Below are 25832 nucleotides of genomic sequence, written 5' to 3' on the forward strand. Positions count from 1 at the left end.
TTAAGTGTGCGCCTAAAGCTAATTTGTCAACATTTAATTGCTCGTTTTAACATATATATATTTTAAATCATTTAACTTGAATTAACATGCTTTGTACTCTAGCCCAGCATGAGAAGCATTTCTCAAAATGCAGGATTCTCACCCACTGCAAACTCAATTGTCCTTCCCTTTGGGTAGGGAACTGCCCTGCAGTGTGTTCCTATGAGGAGCAGTAAATACTTTCAAAGCTCTTCCAGGGACTTCTCAAGCTGACTTTCTGCCCCCTCCCCTCCTCCTTCATACCTGACTGACACCATCGCTTCAACAATTTCCGTTTCACGTGTGCGAACAGGCAACTCGTAAGGTAATTCCCAAGTCTATCCCAAAGGTTTCTGCAAACATATTGTGGGCTCCCAAACCGGCACCAACAGGCAGAGAAGCAAAGAACTTTGGGCCAATGCAAAGTCCATATTAGAGAGGCAGCGTGGAGTAGTGGGTAGAGTGCTCAGTAAGAAACATGGAGAGTCCAGGTTCAGACCCCACTTTAGCCATGGAGCTCAATGGATGGCTTTGGGCAGTGCAGACATTTCCACACTCAATCTTAACCTCAAGAATCATGTGTTCGAGTCCCACGCTGGGGCGAAAGATTCCCGCACTGCAAGGGGGTTGGACTAGATGACCTTTGTGGTCCCCTTCCAACTCTACAATTCATTCACACAGCCTAGCCTACCTCGTTGTGCGGCCAAAAACGGGGCAGCAGAACTGCATTTGGCTGCCGCGACCTCCTTGGGAGGAGAAGGCGTAACATAAGAAGCTCATATACTTACGGGTGAAATCGGAGCTCAAGGCCAAGCTGGGCTTGATGCCTCCTCCTCCTCCTCGTGAGTTTTCCTCGTCTGAATCCCAGCCTGATGACGCCGATGATGAGGAGGAGAAAGGCGAGCAGGAAGATGAGGAGAAGTAGGGGGCGTCGTCTTCCAGTTCATTGTATTTTCTTTTCAACACCCCCGTCATGGTTAGCGAGAGGTTTTCATATAACTAAGAGAAAGCAGAGGAAGAAAGGGAAAGTGAGCAATCATTGGGGTCACTGGGGATGAGGCTCTGCAATAAAACCCGGCGAGAAAATCAGAGACAGACAGAGATCTGTCTTGCTGTTTACTGTGAGCCATGCAGCCTTTCAAATGGCGCTCCAGCTAATCAGAACAACTTCCTTCAACTACTGCCTGCCAGATGTGGCTGGACTCCCAACTTTCTTCATCATCATCATCATCATCGTCATCATCCCATGATGTGAAGGCCACCAAGCTTTTAAAGAGGATTAGAAAAACCTATGGAGAATTAGGCTCTGCGTGGCTACGATGGCTAGGTTGTCACTCCACTGTTGGGAGGCAGCATGCTTCTGAATATACCAGTGGCTGGAATCTCTCGATTCCTGCAAAGCCTGTTAACTCTGCCAACTCAGCTCTCCCCTCCATGCCTCCTGCCGGGGGCTGGGAATCACAAGAGCAGGCGCCGGGGAAAACCACGATGCAGGGAAAACTGCGACGCCAGCCATTGCCTGTATGAAACTCCATCTTTACTCCAGACATTGTGATATGTCGGTATATCGTGATGTTTATCCGGTGATACATCGCAATGCTGAAAACCAGATATCGCCCAACCCTAGTGAAGATAAGCCATTTCTACCCTGTGGAGGTAGTGCTGCGATTCCTCCATTGCAAGGGGCTGGACTGGATGACCCTTGGGGGTCCCTTCCGACTCTGCGATTCTATGAAAACATAGCCGTTCTGCGTGGAAGGCACCGGTGGGAGGCAGGATCCAGAGGGCTGGCCCACTAGGTTTGTGTGTACCCCAAAGTTAATTTTGAGGCCTGGACTACGGTCTCAAAATGGCCACGCAACTAGGGTACGGAGGAGGGGTCAGGCAGACGTTCAATAAAGCAGAAAGCACCCCCTTGTGGCGCATGGAACTAGCCAAACTGGCTCCCGTCTAATTGCTGTCGACAAGCTGAGTGTTCCTGTAGCCGAAGACGAGACTTGCAAAAGTCGGGAGGAGGGGGGGGGAAACGAAGCCAGAACATGAATCCGAGCACAACATGTTCCTCCGTAAGGAAGCCCAATGCCTCGCTTGCCGGGGTGTGTGTGTGTCTGTGCCTTTAATGAAGCCCCTCGATACGCTGGCTGCAGCATTAGCTCATGCTAATTAAACAAAGCCACTCTGCAGGGAAGGCAGCCAGGAGCAGGTCCCTGGTGGGAAAATGCAGCTTCTCGTGTGCTGGAAAAACACAAAACACCCAAGCACGGCAACAGACCGCGGCAGAAAATGCAGGGGGTAGGAATATTTGCCATGGATCCACTCTGGATTATAAACCCTATTTGCTTCCCATTAGAACAGCTTTTCCCAGCCAGGCGGCCTTCATATACGCTGGACTACAACTCCCATACAACGGGCGCCGTAGCGCAGAGCATCTGAAAGGGCGCCCAGTTGGGGAAAGCGGCTTTGGAACAACAGGGCGAATGCCCCCAAAAGTCAACCGCTGGCGGTGTTTGGATTGCAGCATTTTCTCCGTTCTTTCCCAACTGTCCAAACAAACAAAAACCCACAAACCCCTTTGGAGATTTCTGCCCTGCAGCTCCTTTGGAACAAGTTCCGCGAACCGAGGAGACAGAGTGTTCCTGTGCAAATTGCACCAGCTCAACAAAAACAGGGGGAAAGGGGGGGGGGAGAGACTTGGGACAAGGAATGAACGTGGTGCTTATTTGTCACCCAAAGCAAAAGCCCAGCCCCACCTCCGGCTCAAAACATCCCCTCCCCAGCTCCCTGTGCAATTTGCCAAGCGTGTAATCTCCAGTCCTCCAACCAGCCACCTCCACAAACAAAGGTGTCTGCTGCAGGGGCAAGCCCATAGATGACATCCGGCCCCCAGAGCGCTCCGACTTGGCCCCTTGTGGCAAACACTTTTCTTTAATCTCCATGGTTCACAAGTTCACAAGGTAAATGAGCAAAGTTTGCAACTGCATTTCCTAGGCATGTCAGTGGTATTGCTATCCGTTACAGTCAGGAAAGGAAAAGGAACCTGTTTCTCATCCATCTCTCCTGGGGAAAGCAAGCTTCCTGCAGGACTAGAGTTTGACAACCCACCTGGAGGGCAGCAGGGTTGACCTGCCCCTATTTTATGTCCAAAGTGGGCACCTTCTGATGCCAGGCCTATTCACCCCACACCTATGAAAGCCTTACTTCTGGGCAGTGGAACATGTATCGCTAAGTGCCACCCAATTATGTTGGCCAGTGTTAGGAAGTCAGGTATATAAAGCTATGTGCTAAATGACTCCTTAACCCAGGTTACAGGTAGGTAGCCGTGTTGGTCTGGTGTAGTCGAAACAATATTTAAAATATTCCTTCCAGTAGCACCTTAGAGACCAACTAAGTTTGTCATTGGTATGAGCTTTCGTGTGCATGTATCTGAAGAAGTGTGCATGCACACAAAAGCTCATACCAATGACAAACTTAGTTGGTCTCTAAGGTGCTACTTAGAGAACACTGTCCAACCATCTCGTCCTCTGTCATCCCCTTCTCCTTGTGCCCTCCATCTTTCCCAACATCAGGGTCTTTTCCAGGGAGTCTTCTCTTCTCATGAGGTGGCCAAAGTATTGGAGCCTCAGCTTCAGGATCTGTCCTTCCAGGGAGCACTCAGGGCTGATTTCCTTCAGAATGGAGAGGTTTGATCTTCTTGCAGTCCATGGGACTCTCAAGAGTCTCCTCCAGCACCATAATTCAAAAAAGCATCAATTCTTCGAACATGAGTCTGACCAAACTGCGGGAGGCAGTTTTTAAAATTTTGTCCTTAACCCAGGGTCACCTAAACACAGTCACCAAAATTGAATGCCTAGTTTCATTACAACTTTTTGGTTCTTGAAATTCATTTTGATTGTGCAAATAAAATAGAACAGATAGAATTCTACAGGATGTATTGCTGGTGTGTGAAAACAGTCAATTCCCAAGGACTCCCCAGGCATGCACCTCCAGATGGGGGAGACATTAAGCCCCATCCTGGCGCCAGGGCTTCTTCACTAGGTCGCAAGTGGTTGATAGCCAGGTGCAAAATGTGCCTGGTGAATTTCGGCCACAAAGGTTTGAACCCTAAACAGGCAGGACATTAAACAGAAACCCCCACCCAGCTGAACAGCCTTTGCTCCACCCCCAGCTTTTCACATTGTCTGTTTCACTGTGTGCCACTTTATTTCCCAGAGTTTCTTCAACCTTGGCTTCCTTTGATATGGCTGGACTACAACTCCCATCATCCACATCCTGATGGTCATGGATGATGGGAGTTGAAGTCCACTAAACTAGCTGAAAGGCAAAACAGAGGCCAATGTTCACCGGGAAGGTGGGCAGCCCGTCTCCGTGCCGTAGTTTGCCCCCCACCCACTTTGACGGCAAGCCCCACCCACAAAGTGGCACGTCACACCTTTTGAGTATTCGGCGCACTGAGAGCATGACGGCCAAGACCGATTCTGCGTTTGCTTGGTGGCCATTATCAGCTGGACTGCTCGCAAACTCACACTGAGGACCTTACAAAACACTGAACGCCTCTGGCTAGCCTTGAGCGGAAGGGCTTCCTGGGATGGCTGCAGGAATGCTACCCGACAAGCCTCGGCTGCCTGCTGGTGTGTCTGGAGGAACCCAGGGAGTCTCCTCTGCCCAGGATTTCTGGGTGAGCAAGCTCTCAAGCCTTAACAAGACTTCCCCCCAGAGTTCCTCTTCTTCATGCGAGCCCTTCAAAACACCCAAACTCCACTGAACCTGCTGCTTGTTTACTCTGAGCCCAGACGGAGAGCCAAATGAGGCATCACAGCTAGGCTATTACTCACCCGGTGAATCAAAAACAGTGCTGCTGCTGTACGCACCGGTTTATCCACACCAGGCACCAAACTAAAACAAGCAGATAATAACAAATTGCAAAAGCAGGAGGATGAGGAGGTGCTAGCATTTTATTTAAATTTATTGGGGTGTGTGGAAATGAAGATCTAGCAGAGCAGGGAGGCGGGTTCTAACCCTTGCTTGCTTTTCTACTTGCAAGGAATTGCGTGTGTGTGTGTGTGTTGTGTAGGGGAAAGATGCCTCCCAAACCCACCTGCAGTCGAGCCCTGCAGAAACATCACACACACACACACACACCACCAATGCGATACATAGAATCAGAGGACCTCAGAGTTGGAAGGGACCCCGAGGGTCATCTAGTCCAACCCCCTGCAACGCAGGAAAAACTCAGCTATAGCATCCATGACAGATGGCCACCCAACCTCTGCTTAAAAACATCCGAGTCCACAACCTCCCGAGGGAGAACTGTTCCACTCAAGCCTTCAAAAGCAACTCAACCAAAAGGGCACTGACCTTGGGTACCCATAGCATTTAAAAGGTTAAATAAATGAGCTATCCGTTTCACCAAAGGCCCGATCGGGCTACCAGAAAAAGTTACTTGGGCAGATCAATGGTGCGAATCCTAGATGGGGAAGCAGGCTGTCAATTGCTTTGGCCAGGTTTCTGCATATAAAGGCAAGCTTCAAGAATACGATAGTTTATTTTACCCAAGCCACGATTCCCATCTATGCCCTTTAATTCAGAACTATGATGCTGAACTACGGCTACTCGGGGACGGGCACTCTGCACATGGTCAGACACATCTTATCAATCCCTCCAGGCGGCCCAGGGCCATCTGTACATGAGCCCAGGGCTAGCAATATTGCTTTTTAAAAAAAGATGGAGATAGGTTTTAAAAATATCCCTTCTCCAAAAGGAATGAGAAGCTAAGAGGCAAAGGAGCCCCTATGCCAAAAGCGATCTCCACAATTTTATTGCACCGTCGATACAATACGCACAGATCAGGCAATGCTTTATTCGTAATTAATGTGGAAAAGGCTTTTAGTGAGGTTTTTCTCCCCTGCTCCCCCCCCTCAAGGCATCAATCCCATTGCCTCCCCCCTCCCAGCCCCTGCTTTTATTAGTTTGAACTGGAACGGTGCCCAGGTAAAGTTTCCAGAGGGCAACTTCACACATTACGTGAAAGGAAGTGCAGTTCAGCTGCTCCCTCCCCATCCTTGGTATCTGCCCCCCCCCCCAGATCTTCCTGGGCCGCACAACCCCTATTAGTCTCAGCCAGTAGGGCCAGTGGAGGGAGCTGGAGTCCAACAAGACTATTCCTAGTCCAGGGCTAAAATAGCAGTGAACTCTCAGCCAGGTAGCGCTCACAGCAATGCACATATGAATTGCTTTGGACATTCAGGAAGAGAGCTGGCATTTCTAAGCATATACCAGATGCAGAATCCAGAGGAGGGCAAATAACAGAGCATGTGTCAGCCTGAGGCACCAGTTGCGTCAGGTCTGAACTGGAATAACCAGATCAGAGCAAAGTCCAAATTCCCTCCTGGAAGCTTCGAGGGCTCCTAAATCATTTGGGCACCAAAACGTTGGGCAATTGATACCCAAAAAGGGCACAGCATCTAACGCCTAAAATCCAGATTTCCACGCAGGTCATGAAGGTAGGTTTAAGAATAAAACCATGTAACAACAACAACAACAACAACAACTGCACTCTCAGGGTCAGGGGTTCGAAAAAAAGATTCCTGCCTTGCAAAGGGTTGGACTAGATGACCCTCGGTATCCCTTCCAACTCTTACGGGTCTATGATTTCCTATTTTCCACTCCCGGAAACGAGATCATTAATGGGATTTCTACAAGCACCACATCTCTCGTGGGTGGAAAGCACTTGCTTCCAGGGGAGGTGGCCCGTCGCCACTCTGCATGATCCACTGCTCTGGCCTCCCACTCAGCCTCTCTCGGAGTGGGGGCAGCAATTCTGCCTCCCTCCACCTGCAACAGGTGAGAGTATGATCCCTACTGGACCCGAAGAAACACCTAGAACAGCTGCTCATACAGAAACAAACTATTGGCCCTTCTTAAGGTGCTCTTAAACCGAAATTATTGGGGAGTCTACCAGTGATGTGCAACGTTAATCATTATTCAGAGAAGACCCCCAAACGGATATGCCTGTCCGTCAATTTCAGTGGACCACCCTGGAGCAGGGTGCGGCTTGATATCACAGCACGAGCACCTTCAGTCTTTTTTTATAAAAAAAATATTTTTTATTGGATTTTATATAAGGGGGGGGAAGAACAATAGAAAAATACAAAAAATATAAGGCAGTTTCCACAAATCTTATTCCCCAAAATTCTTCACATATCAATAACAATAAGGTAGAAAAACAAAAAGAAGAAAAAGATAAAAGGATAAAAAAATCATACTGTATAACTTCAAATCTAAACATTTTGGACTTCCTCATTCCCCCTACTTGAGTTCTAAATAATACACTAAACTCTTGCAGTTCCCAGTTCTAAAATCACATTTTTTCCAAATTGTAACTTCTTTATTACTAATAACCCTTCACACTGCTATTATTTATCTACTATTCTCTACCCTTTACCCAAAAATATTCAAACTTATCAAAATCTTTTACCCCCTATTATTCCCACCCACAAAACTGAATCTATCCCCCTTTCCTTGGAATCGGCATCTCCAGAAGTTTCAGCCAGTTCCTTAATGCATTCCGTGTTCAGACCATTTTTTATCAATCAATACAAATTAATGCAGTTCTCCCTCAACCCACTCCTAATCTGTCCCAATCCAAATTTTGCCGAACCTCCAGTCTTAATTCAGAGCAAACTAAAAGTTCTTTCAGTTATTAAAAATTTGGAAAACACTGGTGTGTGTTTTTTTTTAAAAAAAAAAAGTAGAAAAGGGTTGGGCTGGGGTGGAAGAGACTGAGCGTGGTATTGTATAGAAACAGATTTTTGCATCTCATCTCCCCTTGCAAAATTGCCAAAACTGACATTTTGTTCTGGCCTTCTGCTCTGTTACTCATCTCTTTGACCAAAAAGACACTCCACAGCCCATTTTTTTTGGGAGGGGGGTACATCGTGGAGTACATCACGTGAGCGAATCAAAGTACATCACGGAGAGGATCAAACCCGCAGGAATTCCTCTTTGGCACAGCCAACTTGGCGTTATCCTGGGAATACTCTCTTAACAAATATTCAGCCCAGATGTGCATTCCACTTCGATCTGAACATCCAGCTTTCAAAAAGGAGGGGTGGAGGTCGTGGCACACAAAAGGAAAGTTTTTTTTTTAGGGGGGAAGGGGAGAGAGGCACTGAGCAGAAACCGCTAGCTCTCCTGGAAATTTCTGAAGCGTGCAGGAAGGAATAGGGGGGGGGGAGATGGGGCTAAAAGGGGAGAGACAAGCTTGCTAAGCTCCTCCTCTGGGGTGTGACAACAAAGTTATTTTGGAGTAAGATAGCCTCTAAGGAAGCTTCTGATTCATATAAGCCACTCAGAAGGCGTAAATACCCCTAGAACACAGGATATAAAAGTTTCACAGGAGAGCCTGAGGCCACAAAAACACAACAATACCACCTGCATGAACACACACCTTGCCCCTCGGTTCTCAAGAATATTTTAGCAAAGCCACCTTCTGCAGGATTAGGGAACAGAAAGCATACTCTGCTTCCCCAGAGGTGAATTCAAATTCTGTCAGAGGAGAGCAGAACAAGCGCATAAGCAGCGGCTCGCCTATGGCGAGTTATGGCCACCTCCAAGCATCCAGACAGAGAAAAGCTATAAAGAAGCTTGTGCCCAGGTTGCTTCTTGTGGGGTGGGGGACGAATGAAAACCCATTGCACACTGGATCAGGCCAAAGGTTCAGCTTGACCCTGTGAAATAGGCCAAGAGGCCTTGGGTTTCCTGATTGAGCGGGGATTTGAACCTGACCTCCCAGGTCCTAGTCCAGTGATGGGCAACCTTTAGAGCTTGGTGTGTCAAAATTCGCAAAAAAAACTGAGCATAACTTGGGTGGTGTGTCACTTCGGGGGGGGGAACCATAATTTCGCAATATTTATAGTTTAAATAACAAAAATGTATAATTGTAATATATAACTGTATTTAATAAACCAAAAACTATTTAATCAAACCCCAAACCCTTATTTATCACAAAGTGCCCAGAGTTGTTGAGCTTTTTGGGAGGAGCTGCTGAGCTTGTTGAGCTTTTGGGAGGAGTTTTGGAGGTTTTTTTTAGGATGCGAAAGTTGCTTTGATTTTTTTTTGGGGGGGGGATGCCCCAAAGCTGCTGTGCTTTTTTTGGAGGGAAAGAGAACAGAAATAAATGACGAATAATACCTTCGCTGGAACTAACACGCAGCACCAACATAGTCTGCCAAAGCGCCAAATAACCATCACAGAACGGGTTCAAAAACGAACGCTGTTACACCCAATCATTGTCTGCCAAAGTGTCAGAAAAAACAGCACAGAAAGGGTTAAAAACAAATCTCTGGCTACCAGCAACAACAACAACAAAAAAGGACCCGGGTTTTAACAGCGGAGACAAGCTGTAGGAGGAGCAGAAGAACAAATGGGGGGGGAGGACAACAACAACAGTGTAAATGGGCCAATGGGGTGCGTGCCAGCAGTGAGGGCTCTGCGTGTCACGTCTGACACGCCTGTCATAGGTTCGCCATCACTGTCCTAGTCCAACACTCTAACCACTACCCCACACTGGCTTCCTATGGGGCAGCTATATAAATTAAGTAGATAAATAAATATGGGGAAAGCAAAATAGAAATGGATCTGAACTATCTTCCTTGGAGCTTGAATACGTTTGACTCTGGATTTGTTTTAATGTATTGAACACCACTTTGAGATTTAAAATATAAAGCACTATAGAAACAACAACAATTTCCATTATGGCGACCAAAACCCAGGTTTAAGGTTGGCAATTAGCTCATTTATCTGAGTTTCTAACACTGCTTTAGAGAGTGCTTCATCAACGGGGATCGATTTTAAGCTCACGTAACCCCAAACCTGTTTTAAACATGAAAGGGCTCAGCTTCCGCAGCACGCAGAGCAACCGAAAAATGGTGCCTCTGAGCCACGTGCAGAGTGCCTTTCCTCTCACCACAGGGCAACCACATCCCACCTCCCTTCTCAGAGAACATCTGAGCTCCAGGTTCCTGCTTGCCCACCTCTCAAGGTCAGCTCCTGCCAGGCCTGGCAGCCTTGATTTGGTAAAGGTCATTGTTTGCCAAAAACGGAAGCCAAGGGCATTTGGCCAGAGGGCTCTGGGAAAGCCAAAATACTACAGGGCAACCTTTGCAACCGAGGCCGCCAAGCCTGCAGCAAACTTCTCCAAAAGCTGGCTTCACGTCTGCAGAGCTGCTGCCAAGTGTGTGGGTGCTCAGATTGGGCAGAGAGAGAGAGAGAGAGAGAGAGAGAGAGAGAGAGAGAGAGAGATGATTTACAGTAGAGTGCTACTCTGAGAAAACAAGCGATCTCAGAGTCGATGGCACCAAAACACCCGCCCGCGTCTCCCCAGTCTTCTGGGCTGTTAACACCCACCTACATGGGAGCTATTTTCAGAGCCTGGTGCCATAAATAACAGCACTCAGTTTCCTGAAGTGGGGCGGCGGTGGGGGGGGGGGAGAACGGACCACTTTCAAGAACACACTCGAAGAAAACGTTCAGGGGATTAAGAGAATTCTCTCTCGAGGGCGGACTGCTTGCAATGGCAGAAGCTGATATATAAAGCTAGGCACCAAATAGTTCCTTATAAAGTTGATAAACCAAGTCGAAACAAAATTCAAAAAAATTCCTTCCAGCAGCACCTTAAGTTTTTATTTTGGTATGAGCTTTCGTGTGCATGCACACTTCTTCAGATACACTGAAATAGAAGTCCCCAGACCCCAAGGTTGCAGTTGCCAAAACGGAATTCCTAGTTGCCATTTTGGGGTAAGGCGGCTCTGGTGTCTTATTTTTCAAACGATGGACTGACCGCGATTGATTCTCAGTTAAAACATCTGGCTAGTTCAGACAGAGGACCACCTTGAGTTCAGTGAATAACTCAGAGCTTAAAGAAGCAAAGTCACTTGTTCTAGGGACATTCCGCATATATATCTTGGCCATTCCCGACCTCTTTTTCTTAACAGTGACTGCTCCTGCTCAGGCTGCACAGAGACAACATTTTGGTTCCTGAAATTCATTCCGATTGCACAGGTACGTAAAATATAAGGGGCAGAATCCTACAGGATGTGTTGCTTGGGTGCAGAAACAGCCCCGATCGCCCAGGCATCTTTGCTTGGTCACAAGTGGTCGATTTCAAACACCGGGCCCTGGCTTGTGAGGTTTGTGTACGAGAGCCAGACCACGCATGCAAAAGGTTCAAACCCTGGATGTGGACACGGGATGGGGCAAACCTCTCTCTACATACCAGTTTCTAGACAGCACTGGGGGAGCTGAAGCAATAGTCTGGCCTCGTCTGTTCCCTTTGGGGCCAGGACAGAATTCCACCTGCCCGCTCTGGTCAACTGGCATTGGGGATTGGCCACTGGAGAGCCCTGGGCTCAATCCGGCAGTCCAGGTGAGGACAACCCTACCTGCAAAGCTGTGCATTTGGGGTTCTGTGGGGAGGGAAGGTGGGATGGTCGTCCCCCAACTCTCATTTTTCAAAACCAAACTAGGCAGCCACTGGAAAGTTTCCAGCAGCCATCTTTGCCAACCTTGCAATGTAGCCCACACACAAAAAGGCCACCTTTTTCCAATTAAAAAGAAAGAAGCTTCCTTTCCTGGTTACCTGGAGGTACTACCGACTCACCATAGGTGGACAGGGGAGAGGTGTGATACCGAAAAGCTTCTCTTGACATATTCATAGACCAATGATTCAGCGTGTGCGTCATGCAAGTATTTGTTTTTAAAAAAATGTTCTCCACCTGCTTGCACACCTAGAAATGTGATGCTGGTGCCCGCGAATGTAAGATATTCTTTCCAGGCCTGAAATACCACACTGGAGCTACACATTAAAAGGAGAGAGATGGAATAATTCTGGGGCTTTCCTTTAAAAATATTCCAAGCTACTTCATATAATACTTTGTATGTGTGTGTGTGCATGCTAGGAAAAGGGGGGGGGGATTTCCACAGCAGTAAAGTTACTTTTTTCCTACCTTCACCCTGTGATTTCCCACTTAGATACCACACTGGGAAACCACCAGAAATGACTGCGCAGAAGAGGCTAGATTCAAGAAGTCCCCTTTGCGCACAGCTGGACTTTAAGAAAGAGACTCAGCAACCTTATTTCAAGAAACAGTCAATTGGGGTTCCCGCTCCTTCAAGCGGTTCCTTTTTTCCCCCTTTTTCTTTTTTGTTAACTTAAGCCGACTATAAGGTTTCATAATCTCTCTCTGCTGCTAAAAATAGACTTGGGACAGCAAAGGCTAGGAAGCACACGTACGTTTCACATCCCAGAATAAAAAAGCATGAATCAGTCGGTGAGACAACCAACCCCACCCGCCAGAAAATGCAGGCAGCCTTTTGTCCAGGGAGACTGACCGAGTGCTCAGGAGAAGCCGCGATGAGAACACGCACCACGAGAGAAAACAGCTCATGGGGGTAATTCAGCAGCATGCCACAGTCACACAGGGCGCAATCCTCGCAGAGGCTCCCTGGCACAGGCCCTGCCGAGACGAATGGGAGTCACACGACCACGCCAGGCGACTTGGAAGGGGCGGATCGATCATCTGAGCATCGTTAGAACAAATAAAGATGGCAAGTGCCCAGTTAGGGCTCGGAAAGGGAGACAGGGTGCTGTTGCGGTCCAGGTGCTAGGTTTCACAGAATCATAGAATTGTACAGTTGGAAGGTACCCCGCCCGGGTCATCTAGTCCAACCCCCTGCAATGCAGGAATCTCAGCTAAAGCATCCATGACAGGTGGCCACCCAATCTCTGCTTAGAAACCTCCAGGGAAGGAGAGTCCACCACATTCCGAGGGAGTCCGTTCCATTGTCGAACAGCTCTTACTGTTTAGGCGCAGGAGAAGCAGTGTGGTGTAATGGTTAGAGCAGTGTTTCTCAACCAGTGTGCCTCCAGATGTTTTGGGACTACAACTCCCATCATCCCTAGCTAGCAAGACCAGTGGTCAGGAATGATGGGAATTGTAGTCCCAAAACATCTGGAGGCACACTGGTTGAGAAACACTGGGTTAGAGCGCCCGACTAGGACCTGGGAGAGCAGGGTTCATATTCCCACTCGGCCATGAAACTCACTGGGTCGCCTTGAGCCGGTCACTCGCTCTTAGCTTAGCCTACCCTCCAGGATTATTGTCAGGTTAGACTGGGGAGTGGGAAGAGCTGTAGGCCACTTTGAGCTCCTTGCAGAAAAAGTGGGGTATAAATTTAACAAATAACAGTAACTTCAAATCTCCACCAGTTACACACTCAGCTCATCCACCTTACTCTCAGGGCTCTTGACGAAATAACCTGCAGTAGTCCTTAGACATTTACCCATCGTGATCTCACTGCAGGAAGGATGGCGTATAAATATTAAGCTGTATGGGTGCACAAATTTGCTATGTCGTTGTTTTTTTAAAGGCAGGAATTGCTTATCTAGTTTTGCAAAGGAAGGAAGGAAGGAAGGAAGGAAGGAAGGAAGGAAGGAAGGAAGGAAGGAAGGTGGGAGCAACAAACTGGACTTCTGGTTGCCTGTGGCGAGGATGGAAAACTTCTAGGTGACCAGTAAACAAGATTTGTAACTTAGCAAAGGAACGTACTGCTTCTTTCTCTTGGAGCCCCCTGCTCCTTGGTTGCAGGCTGTGCCAATGCAAAAATAAGGAGGGAGGACATACTTACAACCATAGAACAAGCTTAAGATGCCATGTGACATTAATGCCATTTTAAAACTTGCTCTCTGCATTGGGAACACTCAGCACCTCTTCCTACAAGACCTCAAAGCTTTCTCTGCAACCAGCCGCAGGCACTAGGATAAATCTCCCCCTTTCGAAATCTGGCAAAAAACCAAACCTGAAAAAACACTTCGGGACCCTATAGACCTATGCAAGGAAGCACAGGGTTTCGGTTTATCAGGATCAGAATTCAACTTCCTGGGAACCCCAGCTTTCATCAAAACAGGAAATGAAGTTTCTAGCAATACCCGGCGAAATCTCAGAAAGGAAAGGCTTTTTGTTCAGGAATTTCTGGCCGACAGGGTTCACTCTCTTGACACTCCACCCCTCCCTCTTGAATCACTGAAGCAGAATGCATTATGCAAAGAGTGTCGATGCTAATTTGCTTTCATTTCCATAATTCATTCAGGTCACAGGATCCAGCTTTTCTTGCTGCAGGACTTAAGAGGCATCAAGCTTAACAGCCGAAGAGGTGCAACAGGTACTCATGGCTCCAGCAACTTAGACACCTCAGTTTTCCTGGCAGAAAACTGGGAGGGGGGACGGGACCATAAGCTCCCAAATGAAGCCCTTCAGGCAACAGAGAGCTAGATGTTTTGCAAAACCTAGTGAGTGCCTGCTTGTGTGTTTACCTTGCACACAAAGCCCCCGGGCTACAGTTTGATCTGCCTGCATTTGAGAAGGAATTGACCCTTTCCATTTCCTGAGCCAGTTCGCAGGCACCCCAGGGTGCTCACACCTAGAGCAGCCCCTGGTTCTAACACTCCACCCCTCTCTGCAGTTTCCCCAGTGCCACCCTTCTTGCCTACTCATCTCTCCACCTGCACTGGATTTATGAATCAACAACTCCCGGGAGCCACTACCGTCATCCAGAGGCTTCTGTTTACACAGAGAAAGGCATGGCGGTGGTTTGCAGGCTCCTGTGTGATCCAACCCTCAACTTTATTGATAAAGGCGAACGGCCGTGTTAAAAGATGCCGGCAGCAGAAGCAAGTGACTTGGTTGTTAATTCTTTTAAATCAAATTCAAGCGGGGAGCTTCGCGTACGGAAGACAAAAGGCACAAACTGCCCTCGGTGTCTAGGCAAATCCTCTATTTGATTACACCTGATGAATAATGCAGAGCCGGTTACCTTGTTTGTCCTCTGGTGGGTACACTCTGTTTTACCTCTGACGCGTCGGCCTCCTGCTCTTAATAATGCAGGAAGACTGAGGGGGGGGGGGTCTAACCGTCTACTTACTGCATGCCTCAGTTAAGTCCCTGAATCTGAATGAGATTCACTACTTCCCTTCCAGAAAAAAAAAAACAAAAAACTGAAAAGCAATCGGGCAGGTGGAGTATAAGAAGGAGAAGAATCTGCAGCGGGCGCCAAAATTTAAGAAGGATGTTGACAAGCTGGAGTGTTTACAAATAAAGGCAATCAAAATGATCAAGGGTCTGGAAATTGAGCTTTATGAGGAACTGTTGAGGAAGCTGGGCATCTTTAGCCTGGAAAAGAGGCGACTGAGAGGAGAATTAATGGCCATCTTCAAATATCTCAAGGGTTGTCACATGGAAGATGGAGAAAGCTTGTTTTCTCCTGCTCTGGAGGGTAGGACTCGAACCAATGGTTTCAAGTTACAAGAAAGGAGATTCCAACTAAACATCAGGAAGAATTTTGTGACAGTAAGAGCTGTTTGACTAGGAACAGACTCCCTCAGGTGGTTGTGAACTCTCCTTCCCTGGAGGGCTTTTAAGCAGAGGTCAGATGGCTTTAGCTGAGGTTCCTGCCTTGCAGGGGGTTGGTCTAGATGACCCCTCAAGGTCCCTTCCAACTCCAGGATTCAATGATTCCAAGTTGATTTCTGGGCTGAGATCTGGAATAGCAACATTCCAATCATGCTCTAAACCACCACACCAACATCGATTGTCAAGAGAAATAGTGAGTCCTCTGAGATTGCGGGGAAGGAGGGGAAACTTGGATCGGAGGCAGACTTGGGTTCGAGAGTCCACTCCTCTGCTGTGGACAGTCTACAAGACTCTGCCACCCAGTCTCAGCCTCTATTCTACTCCCTGTAAAATGGGAACAGCCCTCACAGGGCAGAGTGGGGAGGGGCAGGCGCTCGTGAACGGCTTTGCAAATTGACTCTGCTACACAACAACAGACCATTCGTTCCCTAATAGACATAATCAATATCTCCTGCTTGCTGCTCCAACTTAAGTCCCCCCCCTCCGCTCTGTGCACCATTGGGGAACCCTCAGCCAAACGGACAATGCCTTCATCCCAACATAGACATCTGTTTTCTGCAGCAACAGATGCCAAAAGGGTGTGCGCTCGTAACTCGAGAGGGAACAGTGTTAACCGTTCTTCCCTCCAGCATATTATATTCCTCGATGGGGAAGGCAATGAGGGCACTTGGAAAGAAAAAGCTTGCTTTAAAATAATAATAATAATAATCCCCCCTTATAATTGCAAATTAATGCTTCCATTAATGCTTCCACACTAAAGCAATGAATGGGACTGACAATAAGCAAATGAGGCAGGGGAGCTGGAGACCAAATCATCCACAGGCTGCTCCTGCTGCTCCAGCATGCAAAGACAGTGTGGTGTAGCAGTTAGAGCAGTGGTTCTCAAAGGGTGTGGTGAGCAAGAGAATCAAGTGATATCCAGGACAATCCTAGTTTGTTTTCCAACGCCTTATAAAAAAAATAAATTGGTGTGGCGCAATTTGAAAGTGCGACCCAGAGGGGGGGGAAGTTTGGGAACCACTGAGTGAGAGTGTTGGACTACCACGCAGGAGACCACCAGGGTTCGAACCCCCACTCAGCCACAAAGCTCACTGGGTGAGACCAGTCGCGGTCTCTTAGACTAGCCTACCTCACAGGGTTGCTGTGAGGATAAAATGGGCTAACCTTGAGCGCCTTGGAGGACAGGTGGGGTATACATGCAAAAATAAAGACGGAGAAAGAGAAAGAGGAACCTATAGACACTCCAAATGTTGTTCATGGCGCTGTGGTCTAAACCACTGAGCCTCTTGGGCTTGCTGATCGGAAAGTCAGCAGTTCGAATCCACGCAACAGGGTGACCTCCCGCTGCTCTGTCCCAGCTCCTGCCAACCTAGTAGTTTGAAAGCATACCAGTGCAAGTAGATAACTAGGTACCACTGTGGCGGGAAGGTAAACGGCATTTCCGTGCGCTCTGGCTTCCGTCACAGTGTTCCATTGCACTAGAAGCAGTTTAGTCCTGCTGGCCACATGACCCGGAAAGCTGTCTGTGGACAAACGCCGGCTCCCTTGGCCTGAAAGCGAGACGAGCGCCACAACCCCCTAGTCGCCTTTGACTGGACTTAACCGTCCAGGTGTCCTTTACCTTTAACCATGGTTAGGGATTTTGAGAGTTACAGTGCAGCAAAATTGGCAGTACGGCAGAAGCAGGGGCTTCCACAGGTTTATTATTATTATTATTATTATTATTATTATTATTATTATTATTATTATTCAAGGCTTTAAGAAGGCAAGTGAAAACATGAGCCCACATCCTTCTCTGGTCTCCAGTCTGCCTCTCTCTCTCCCACCCACCGGAGTTTCACCAAGAAAACTCCTCCTGATCAGTCCTGCCTTTGCACCAGTAGGGCTTGCTGTGGCTGCAAGGGAAAGAAAAAGCAGCTTCCCCGTGGCTCCTTCATCAAACAGCAACCGGAACAGAAACTGCTATTGCTTTCTTGGTCTAGGAGAGCGAGAAATGCAGAGAAGCAAGAAAAGGAGGCGGCGACGGCAGCCTTCTTTGTCTGGTTCTGCTCCCATCCAAGGATGCAAACTTCCAGGCTGTGCAGAGCTCTGACAGGCAGGAAGAGTCACGCGTCCTCAGAGATGCAGAAAAGCTAAGGGTGTCATAAATGAGTCACTTAGCACATCGCAAAAGGCCGCAGAAGAAAAAAAACGAGTGCATACCTCAGGACAGCTGGGCGGCCCTGCCCAATGCATATTTACAAGGAGTTACAGTACATTATTCCAAGTTCAATGGACTTGGGCCCTCTCTCTCTCTCTCTCTCTCTCTCTCTCTCTCTCTCTCTCTGGTTCCAGGAAGACTGAGACCAAGAAACAACACATTTTATAATATAGTACCTGGCATTCTTGTTTTTGGGTTGTTGCTGTTGAACACAATCTGCCTCACATTCTTTGCTAAGATCGCCCCAGGGAGAGATGTTGCCAGTCCCTTAAGAGATAGCCCAGCGAGGAGCCAAATATCATTATCTCCCAGGGCTGGAGAATTTGGGCAACTCAATTAACTTCTTTTGAACTGTTTTACAACCCATCACTCCAGGACCTTAAAGAGGGGGGGGGTGGTAGGAAGAAAGCGCGGCGTTGGCTCCCTAAACAGCTTCTCGAAAGAGTCGAGGTTATAATAAACACACGGTGGCCAGATCAACATGAGCGGCAGGAATCGAAACCGCAGGCGCCTCAGCAGAGATCAGGTGCAAGGAGAGAACCGAGGAGTAAGATCGTGGCGGGGGTGGGATTGGGGGGGGGGGGAAATCAGGATACGATCCAGGCTGCCACTAGACAAGGAAAGGAAAGGAAGGAGAGGCGCTCCCCAGATCCCCAGCCGGGAGAAGTCAGCGCCTCGACTGCAAAGAACCTCGACGTGCGTCGTGAGTACAGCTCCGCTTCTACTCCTCCTAAGGGGGCGAAATGCCTCCGGAAGAGCCCACTTAACACGATCGGAGGTGTGACAGCCAGAGGCGAGCCACTTTCCCGTCCCCCAGACCCAGCTACGCGCCTCGGCGCACCATTTACTGCGCGTCCCCTTCCGACCCTCGGAACTCATCGAGCCGCCTCTTTCGCCCGCTCTACAGCGCCCCCTACAGGCTGGGCATCGCCTCCCCAATGACCCTCGCTCCTCCGCCCGCTCCGATGTCTGGTTTTCCAACCCCGACTTAACTCCGTTTCATTTTAATTCAACCTCATTTTCTACCCTGGCCAAGAACTGCTCCCGTACATCATAGTCAAAGGTCCCGATTCCACACACCCCCAAACGGAGAGCCCCGGCCGGCGCTCTATGAATCTGCCCCCCTCCCACCCCCAGTCTCCAGGGCGCCCCCTGTCGGGCTCCCTAAACCGAAGCTCTCCGCGCCCGCCATCCAACCTGGACGAGCCCCAACTCCCGCCTCTCTAGCGCCCCCTCTCCCTTTATCCAACGACTGCAGCCGCCGGGGTGGGGGCAGTCGCCAGTCTCGTTATCGCCCCTCGCCTTTAAGTTAGTACCCCGCGGGAACACGCCCCCCGGTACGCACAGACCCCAACCCCACCGCCGTCCCCCCTCACCCCACCGCTGGCACTCTAACCCCCGAGAGCGCAGCGCAGCGCGGGCCCCGACGGCGGCGGCCAGCCGAGCGGACGCAGACACTCACCGGCGCCGCTGGGGTCTCCTCGGACGGCGGCGGGGAAGGAAGGCAAGCCGGCTTCGGAGGAAGGAGGCTCGGCTGGAGAAAGAGGAGGAGGAGCAGGAGGACGAGACGGCGCCGCTCAGGCTTGCATCGCCGTCGAGACTGGCGGCAGCGGCTGCTGCTGCGTCCGAGGCTGCAGAGAGACTGGCTGGCTGGCTGTGCCTGGCGCTGAACTGCTCTGCCGCCGCCGCCGTCGCTCCTCCTCCTTCCCGGCTCAGCTGCTGCGCTGCCCTTTTTCGTCAGTGGAAAACTCCTGCGCTCTGACGCAGGCGGTGACAAGGGAGCCTCAGCCAGAGACAGCGAGCCAGAGCCCGGCCCGCTCCCAGCCCACACGCCGCTTCCTCCCGGCCCGCCCTCCTTCCTTCCCCCCGTCTAACCCAGCGCCAGGGAGGAGGCGCAGGAGCAGACGAGCTGCCCCGTCGCCTCCCTCCTTTTTCCCCGGGAAAAAAGCGCCCGGATTGGTGGAGCGGCGCCTGCTGCTGCTGCTGCTGCTGCTTGCTGCTGCTGTGTGCGGATTCACACGTGAACTGGGGAAGGCGCCCGCTGCGTGTGCGTGTGGGTGCACGTGCGCGCTTCGGCCGGAGTTGCTGAGTGGCTGCGAAGCTGGGCGCAGTTTGGATGTGCTCAGCGCTCGCGGGATTTACTTTCCAGTAAAACGCAGCGTTTGCACGGGACTGCAGAAGGGGAATTGGAGGGGGCGGGGAGGATTATAAGTACATGATGTACCTACAAAAAACCCCACCGCCACTCCATTTTCTGCTGGGTTGCATCGAATTTACTCGGAAGTAAGTTTTACTGGTTTCAGCCCAAGCCAGCTTCCAAATGGAGAGCCCTGAAGCCCATCAGAGAGTTAACTAGCATTTGGGGCAGATGGTCATTCTTGTTCATGAGCCCATATAAGCATTTTACTTGAGAGCAAGTGTCATATAACTCGGTGGGACTTGCTTCTGTGTAAAGAGACATAGGGTAGTGTTTTGGTGTTTTTTCGTGGTTAGGCTTATATAATTTTTATTCATTTTTATATAAAAATAGGATTAAATTAAAACACACAAAATTGTTGTTTTTAACAAAATCACTGGGTTTGTTTGATTTTTAGAGCTTGCTGCCTTGGAGCCCTCCAGGTATTTTTGGACTATGGCTCCCATCAGCCCCTGCCGGACAAGCTTTTCCTACCAAGCACACACAAGCCTCAGAGATGCCAGTGAAAGGCATTGGCCTGTGCCCGTTGGCTAGGAACAGAAGCCCAAACATTGGGGCTTCTTCCTAGGAAAATATGCAGAGCATCGACCCCCCTCTTACCAGGGACCAGTTAACTAGAAAGCTGTTTTTTTGTGTGGCTGACTTTACCTGCCTTTTGCCCAGGCTGAGCCAGGCTTCGTCGGTAGCTCTGTTGGTAGATCAGGAGTCTCATGATCTCAGGGTCTTGGGTTCAAGCCCCACATTGGGGAAAAGATTCCTGCATTCCTGGGGGTTGGACTAGATGACCCTAGTGGCCCCTTCCAACTCTACAATTCTATGATTCCATATACAGCAGGAAATAAAGATCACCTATCTCATCTCCAAAGCTTAAGGCAAACCTGTTGTTTCCTTTGTGCTTAAAAACAAACAAAAACACCTGCTTTGAGGTAGCCCACATATAGGGGGCCTGCATAAAATATTTGTGTGTGTGTATTTCAGTTTACCCTGCAATATTTCATCTCTAGGGATACAGGGGGAGGTCTGCTCTTGCACACATTTACACACATGGCACATGGAAGAGCTGGCCAATTCAGCCTTTCACTTCCAAGAATATACCAGCATACATTTTCAGGTCTAGCTGAACCTTTTTCTTTTAATGTGAATCTGGATTCTGAATCCGGCCCCAATACCAAAGAGGACGGAACTGGATGTGTTGTTGGAGATGCCTGCATCCACAGCACCGTCAAGTACTCAGGATTGGATCACGCCAGGCCTTCTTAGCACAGCTTAAAAATTAACAAACCAGAAATCTCTCTCTCCCAGTGCTGACTCTTGTGATTCAAACCACACACACCAGTTCCTATAAACTGAGGAGAGGAGAACATACAGGCTTCTTCCTGTATGGTGCCGATATGTTTTCCCCTTCCATGGCTAATTGCAACTCTGGGGGGCAATTTGCATCGAGGAACTTGTGCTAGGAGGGAAGGTTAATCATGCTTGCGCAGCACAAACATGCAGTGTTCAAACACAGAACGGGGAATGACAGTTTTCTTTCTATCCTCACATGGATCTGGGCCATGCAGGTACAGGAGGACTATGCGCAGCACATCGGCAGAGAACCCCGCCACCAAAGGAGTTACTCTGGTTGAACTGGAACGTGGAACTTCACGGCGCCCTTCCCTGGTCTGCCACCTTCCAGATGTTGTGGATGGCAACTCCCATGTAGTCCTAAACATCTGGATAGCGCCAGAAGAGAGTGTGCCCCTTTATACAAAGGCCACCCTGGTTAACTTGCCAACTGTCCAACCTCACCAAGATCCTCTGTGTGCTTAGGCTTGCAAACATTACGGGCTTAAAACACCATGAGGTTGTTGTTGTCTCTGCTGTGTTTTGCACGTTTTTTAAAAAATGTAAATTTTATTGCTTAAACCAATGAAAACAGGACGTCAACGATGTTGTATACATCAGCACTGTCTGATGTGTTTGTCCACAACAGCGTCTTTGAGCCGATCTCAATTCAGATCAAAGCTGGTTTGGGGGCGGCGGATGCATCAAAACGCAGCATTTCACAAGAAGCCGCAGGATAGTTCTGGATTGTGTCTAACGTCTTGGGAGTACACAGCTACCGAAACCATCAAGAGGAGCAGAGTAAATGTGGGTATGTACACATTCCTACTTGGCATAAGCGCCAATGAACTCGGTCTTTATCCTAGGTTCAATGCTTCTCATGCACACAAATAGGTTTGTTTTATTCTTTGTTTGTTTGTTTTTGCAGCACCTGACATCATTGGCATCAAAATACCAGCCCATCTTTTTTGCACATTTAATCTGATTTACACTTTCTGCAGGAAATCCAATAAGTTTAAAAAACAAAACAAAAAAACTTGCAATATCTGAACAGGCTGTCTGCAGTGTTAAGCCCTTGTCTGGAAGCAGCATTCTAAGTAAACAGGCATAACTTTCAAGCTATAAAGCTATCTCAAGTTCTTTGATCAGGAATCTGTAACTACCGTAGCTATTTCAGCCGGATTACAACTTTTATGTTCTGAACTACCTTCAACGCTACAGGATTTGGAGTAAACTTATAAAAGGGAAAGAACAGTACAGTGGTACCTCGGTTTATGAACACAATTGGTTCCGGAAGTCTGTTCATAAACTGAAGCGTTCATAAACTGAAGCGAACTTTCCTATTGAATGTAAGGGAAAGTGGATTAATCCGTTCCAGATGGGTCCGTGGCGTTCGTAAACCGAAAATTCGTAAACTGAGGTGTTCATAAACCAAGGTTCCACTCTACAGTATATAAAATAAATCGTCTGGAGAGGCAGGGGACAAGGAAAGACAGTTTGTCGAGAGCCCTCTCAATTAAAGCTGCCTCCTTGCAGAATTAAACCTGCCAACTTTTTTTCATGTCCCTGTGCCTATGCATTTATTTATTTATTTATTATAATAATTTTTATTGGTTTTTTTATAGAAACAAAACAAACAAAACACACAATATATGATCTGTCCCTCCAATTTCCCTCCATCCACAAGTCCACTTCTGCCACCAGTAGTACCCGTGGGCATTGAGAATCAGAGGGGTCCATTGTAAGGCTGGGTTTGACCTCCCCCTCCCCCTCCCCCCTCATCCCCTCCCTGCCACTGAAAGGACAGGGATGGAGGGGTTCTGAGGATTGGTTTTCCCCCAGCTGCTCCTTTAACACAACCCTTAAACAAACATTAAAACACAACACACACAGAAAGAAAGAAAAAAATAAAAATAAAAATTCCCACTTCTTATTTTCTTAACATTGTCATTATGACTTCCTCGATTCTCTTCTTCCTGGTTTTCTTAACTTCTCTAATTGATTATGGCGGATTTTCTATTCCAATTCCAAATCTATCCTTATAATATTCACTCAATCCTCCTCCTTCTTCATACTGCCCCTCCACAAATCCCCTCCTGCCACAAGAGGAACCTGCGGGGCGCAGCACTTCAAAGGTTCCATTTTTGTGTCTGGGCTTCCCTCCTCCCCCTCCTCCCCCCTCAGAGCACCCCCTGCCACTAGGTGCTTCTGAGCAAAGAGAGGAGGGGAGTTGGCCCTCTATCCAGACACTCATCTAAACACAAAAATGTTAATACAAATCTAAAATTTGTTCCCAAAACCACTCTTCTACCTCCCTCCAGAAAATTCAATTTTATATCTATTGACTCTCCTTCCCCCTCCCGGCGCCTCCCCCCCCCCTTGGATCAACATTCCTTTAACAGGCCAAGATTTCAGAAACCGTTGTTCATCCACCAAAGTACCTTTTAACTAAAATTCTCACCCCACACCAATTCTTTCCCACTTCCAAATCCAGGCCTTTGTCCCCCCCCCTTCTGCCTTTCCTTTCCCTCTATTGCCCATCCCCAAATTTCAGTCTCTCCAGAGGCCTTCTTTTCTTTGGTCTTTATTTCATTTTGTTGTTCCTTGCAGCAGTCTTTTTCTTTTCCAAGTCCTTGTTGTTCTTCCTCCAAGTCATCTTTTTTATAATCCACCTCAGTTTTTGCAATGTCCACTTCTTGTTCTTTAATCTCAAACTGGCTTTCAACATTATCCTCTGAGTCCTGATCTTGAACCAAAGTCTCTGAACATGTTAGACTGGAGTGTTGCAATGTCTTATGGATGTCCATCAGAGTCTCTAAATAGTTCAAAACAGCCTCTTGGAAGCTTGGTGAATACCTTGTTTTCATTCCTTCTAACCACAAACAGGCAGGAGATTAGGAGACAGAGCACACTGGAAATTTCCATTCACTCACGCTTTCCTCCATCTTGGCTATTCCTTCCATTGTCTTTAACTTTTCCACAATAAATCATCTCTTAAGTCCAAATGCTTCTCTTTTAATAAGATCTTGCAGCCGGTTAAACTCCCAATGAATTTTTATAAATTTTTCTTGTCTTTTAGCAGTTTTGACAGCTTTGACAGCTGTCAAAAATCTTCCCCTTAACGCACTTGCTGTTCCTCAGGAGGTGCCGGCGCCGGGGTTTGAGAAGGGGTGAAAAAATTGTTTCTTTCGGATACAGAAAAACAAAGTATCCCTTTCGGCTTTGGAATATTTGATACGCCTCTTGATTGACCATTAGGAAGAGATCGACTCCCGTTTTTGAATCTCTCCCTGTTTTCCGAATTATTATTTTTAAAATCCACAAGTCCAAATGAAGATTTTCACTTACTTTGATCAAATCTTTTATTTCTTGGGAGAATCCGCCGCTTGCCGGGTGAGGACTCGGAGCTTCGCTTCTAGGAGGTAAGTTGGATCCCAAAATGGCTCCCACGGCTCCACTCCGCTGGCTCTCGATCGCTCTACTGAGCTCTCGGGCAGCGAAGGAGCCGCGAACGGAGCAGCTGCTGGGCGCTTCAGTCACCGGGACGCCCTTCCCGGTGCTCTTGTGGGGAGTCCGCTCGCTCTGCGGACTTCCCCCCCCCCTCCGCGAGGCCAGGGACTTCGGAGCGCGAAGTCCCAGCGTCCTTCTTTGCCGACGCGACGGACCGGAAGTCCCCTGTGCCTATGCATTTAACAGAAGCCTGACAAAGGCACAAAGGAAGCCCTGCCACTTCATCTCACTGCCAGTAAAAAGCATCACCCAAGATGCTGGGAAGTTCTGGTTAGAAATCCCTAGAGATGTAAAATTTCTGGAAATTTTGAAGCTCGGGGAAAAAACCCATGTTTTGGGGGGGGACAGAAATTTTCGGAAAAATTGAAAAAAATGCTGCATTAGCACTTATTTTTTTTCTTTTCCAGATTGAAAGTCATTCTGTTACTTTAGTTATAAAATATAACTATGGGCAATTTTAATGGGCATAAAATTATCACAACTACCGTAGCATATTAAATATATAGTGTATCCAAACAATTATTACAAACAGAATTTTCTTTTAAAATAATATTTATTTGTATTTGTAACAAATGGAGCAACAATCTCCTGAACTGTTTACTAGTTTATGTGGAACAAAAAAACCCACAAAAAACTGCACAAAACAATTTTTTTAAAATCCAGAAGTAACAATTATTCATATTTCCTCTCCACAGTATTTTTTTTTTCAATGTTTCAATTTTTTGGGGGAAAAAAACAAAAAAGGCTTCAGGGGAAAACGGGAAAAAACCATTTCCCTCCCGAATTTTTCCGGGTTTTTTCTGGGCCTTCACATCTCTATCCCTAGTTTCAGCCTCTCTGAAAACACCTCAGTTTTCTTTGGTTTTCACCAGTTCCAGCCTACAGCGCAGCTGTGTGCGTTGTGTCATGGGCACAATCTCTGAGCAGTGTTTCTGACACAGCTTTCCCGTGCAACAGAATCCACTCCAGATGGATTCCCTGTGGGATTGCCAGACCTCCAGGGCTGACCTGAAGCCCCCAGGTTTGCCTGGCTCCCTCCAGGTGGCAGGGGGAGAGCTTGAATTTCCCGGTGGGCTGGAGTGCCGGCCAGTAATGATAATAATCTTAATAACATTAT

The 25832-nt window shown here is 48.1% G+C and overlaps 1 protein-coding gene across 2 annotated transcripts in view; it reads right to left on the bottom strand.

Annotated features, from left to right (window-relative positions):
* Window positions 1-19378, bottom strand: part of CSRNP1 (cysteine and serine rich nuclear protein 1) — a 34069-nt gene extending 14691 nt beyond the window's left edge. The window contains exons 1-2 of one of the 2 annotated variants that reach the window (XM_035129379.2): window positions 19145-19378; window positions 807-1017 (exon numbers count right to left, since the gene is read on the bottom strand). In XM_035129379.2, coding sequence (XP_034985270.2) covers window positions 807-993 — 187 coding nt within the window. In that variant the 5' untranslated portion in view covers window positions 994-1017; window positions 19145-19378. Of the gene's footprint in view, window positions 1-806; window positions 1018-19144 lie in introns of those variants that run through there. The other variant, XM_035129380.2, reaches the window with a different exon arrangement.
* Between the last annotated feature and the right edge of the window lie 6454 nt (window positions 19379-25832).

Source organism: Zootoca vivipara, chromosome 12, assembly GCF_963506605.1.
Source record: "Zootoca vivipara chromosome 12, rZooViv1.1, whole genome shotgun sequence".
Lineage (NCBI taxonomy): Eukaryota > Metazoa > Chordata > Lepidosauria > Squamata > Lacertidae > Zootoca > Zootoca vivipara.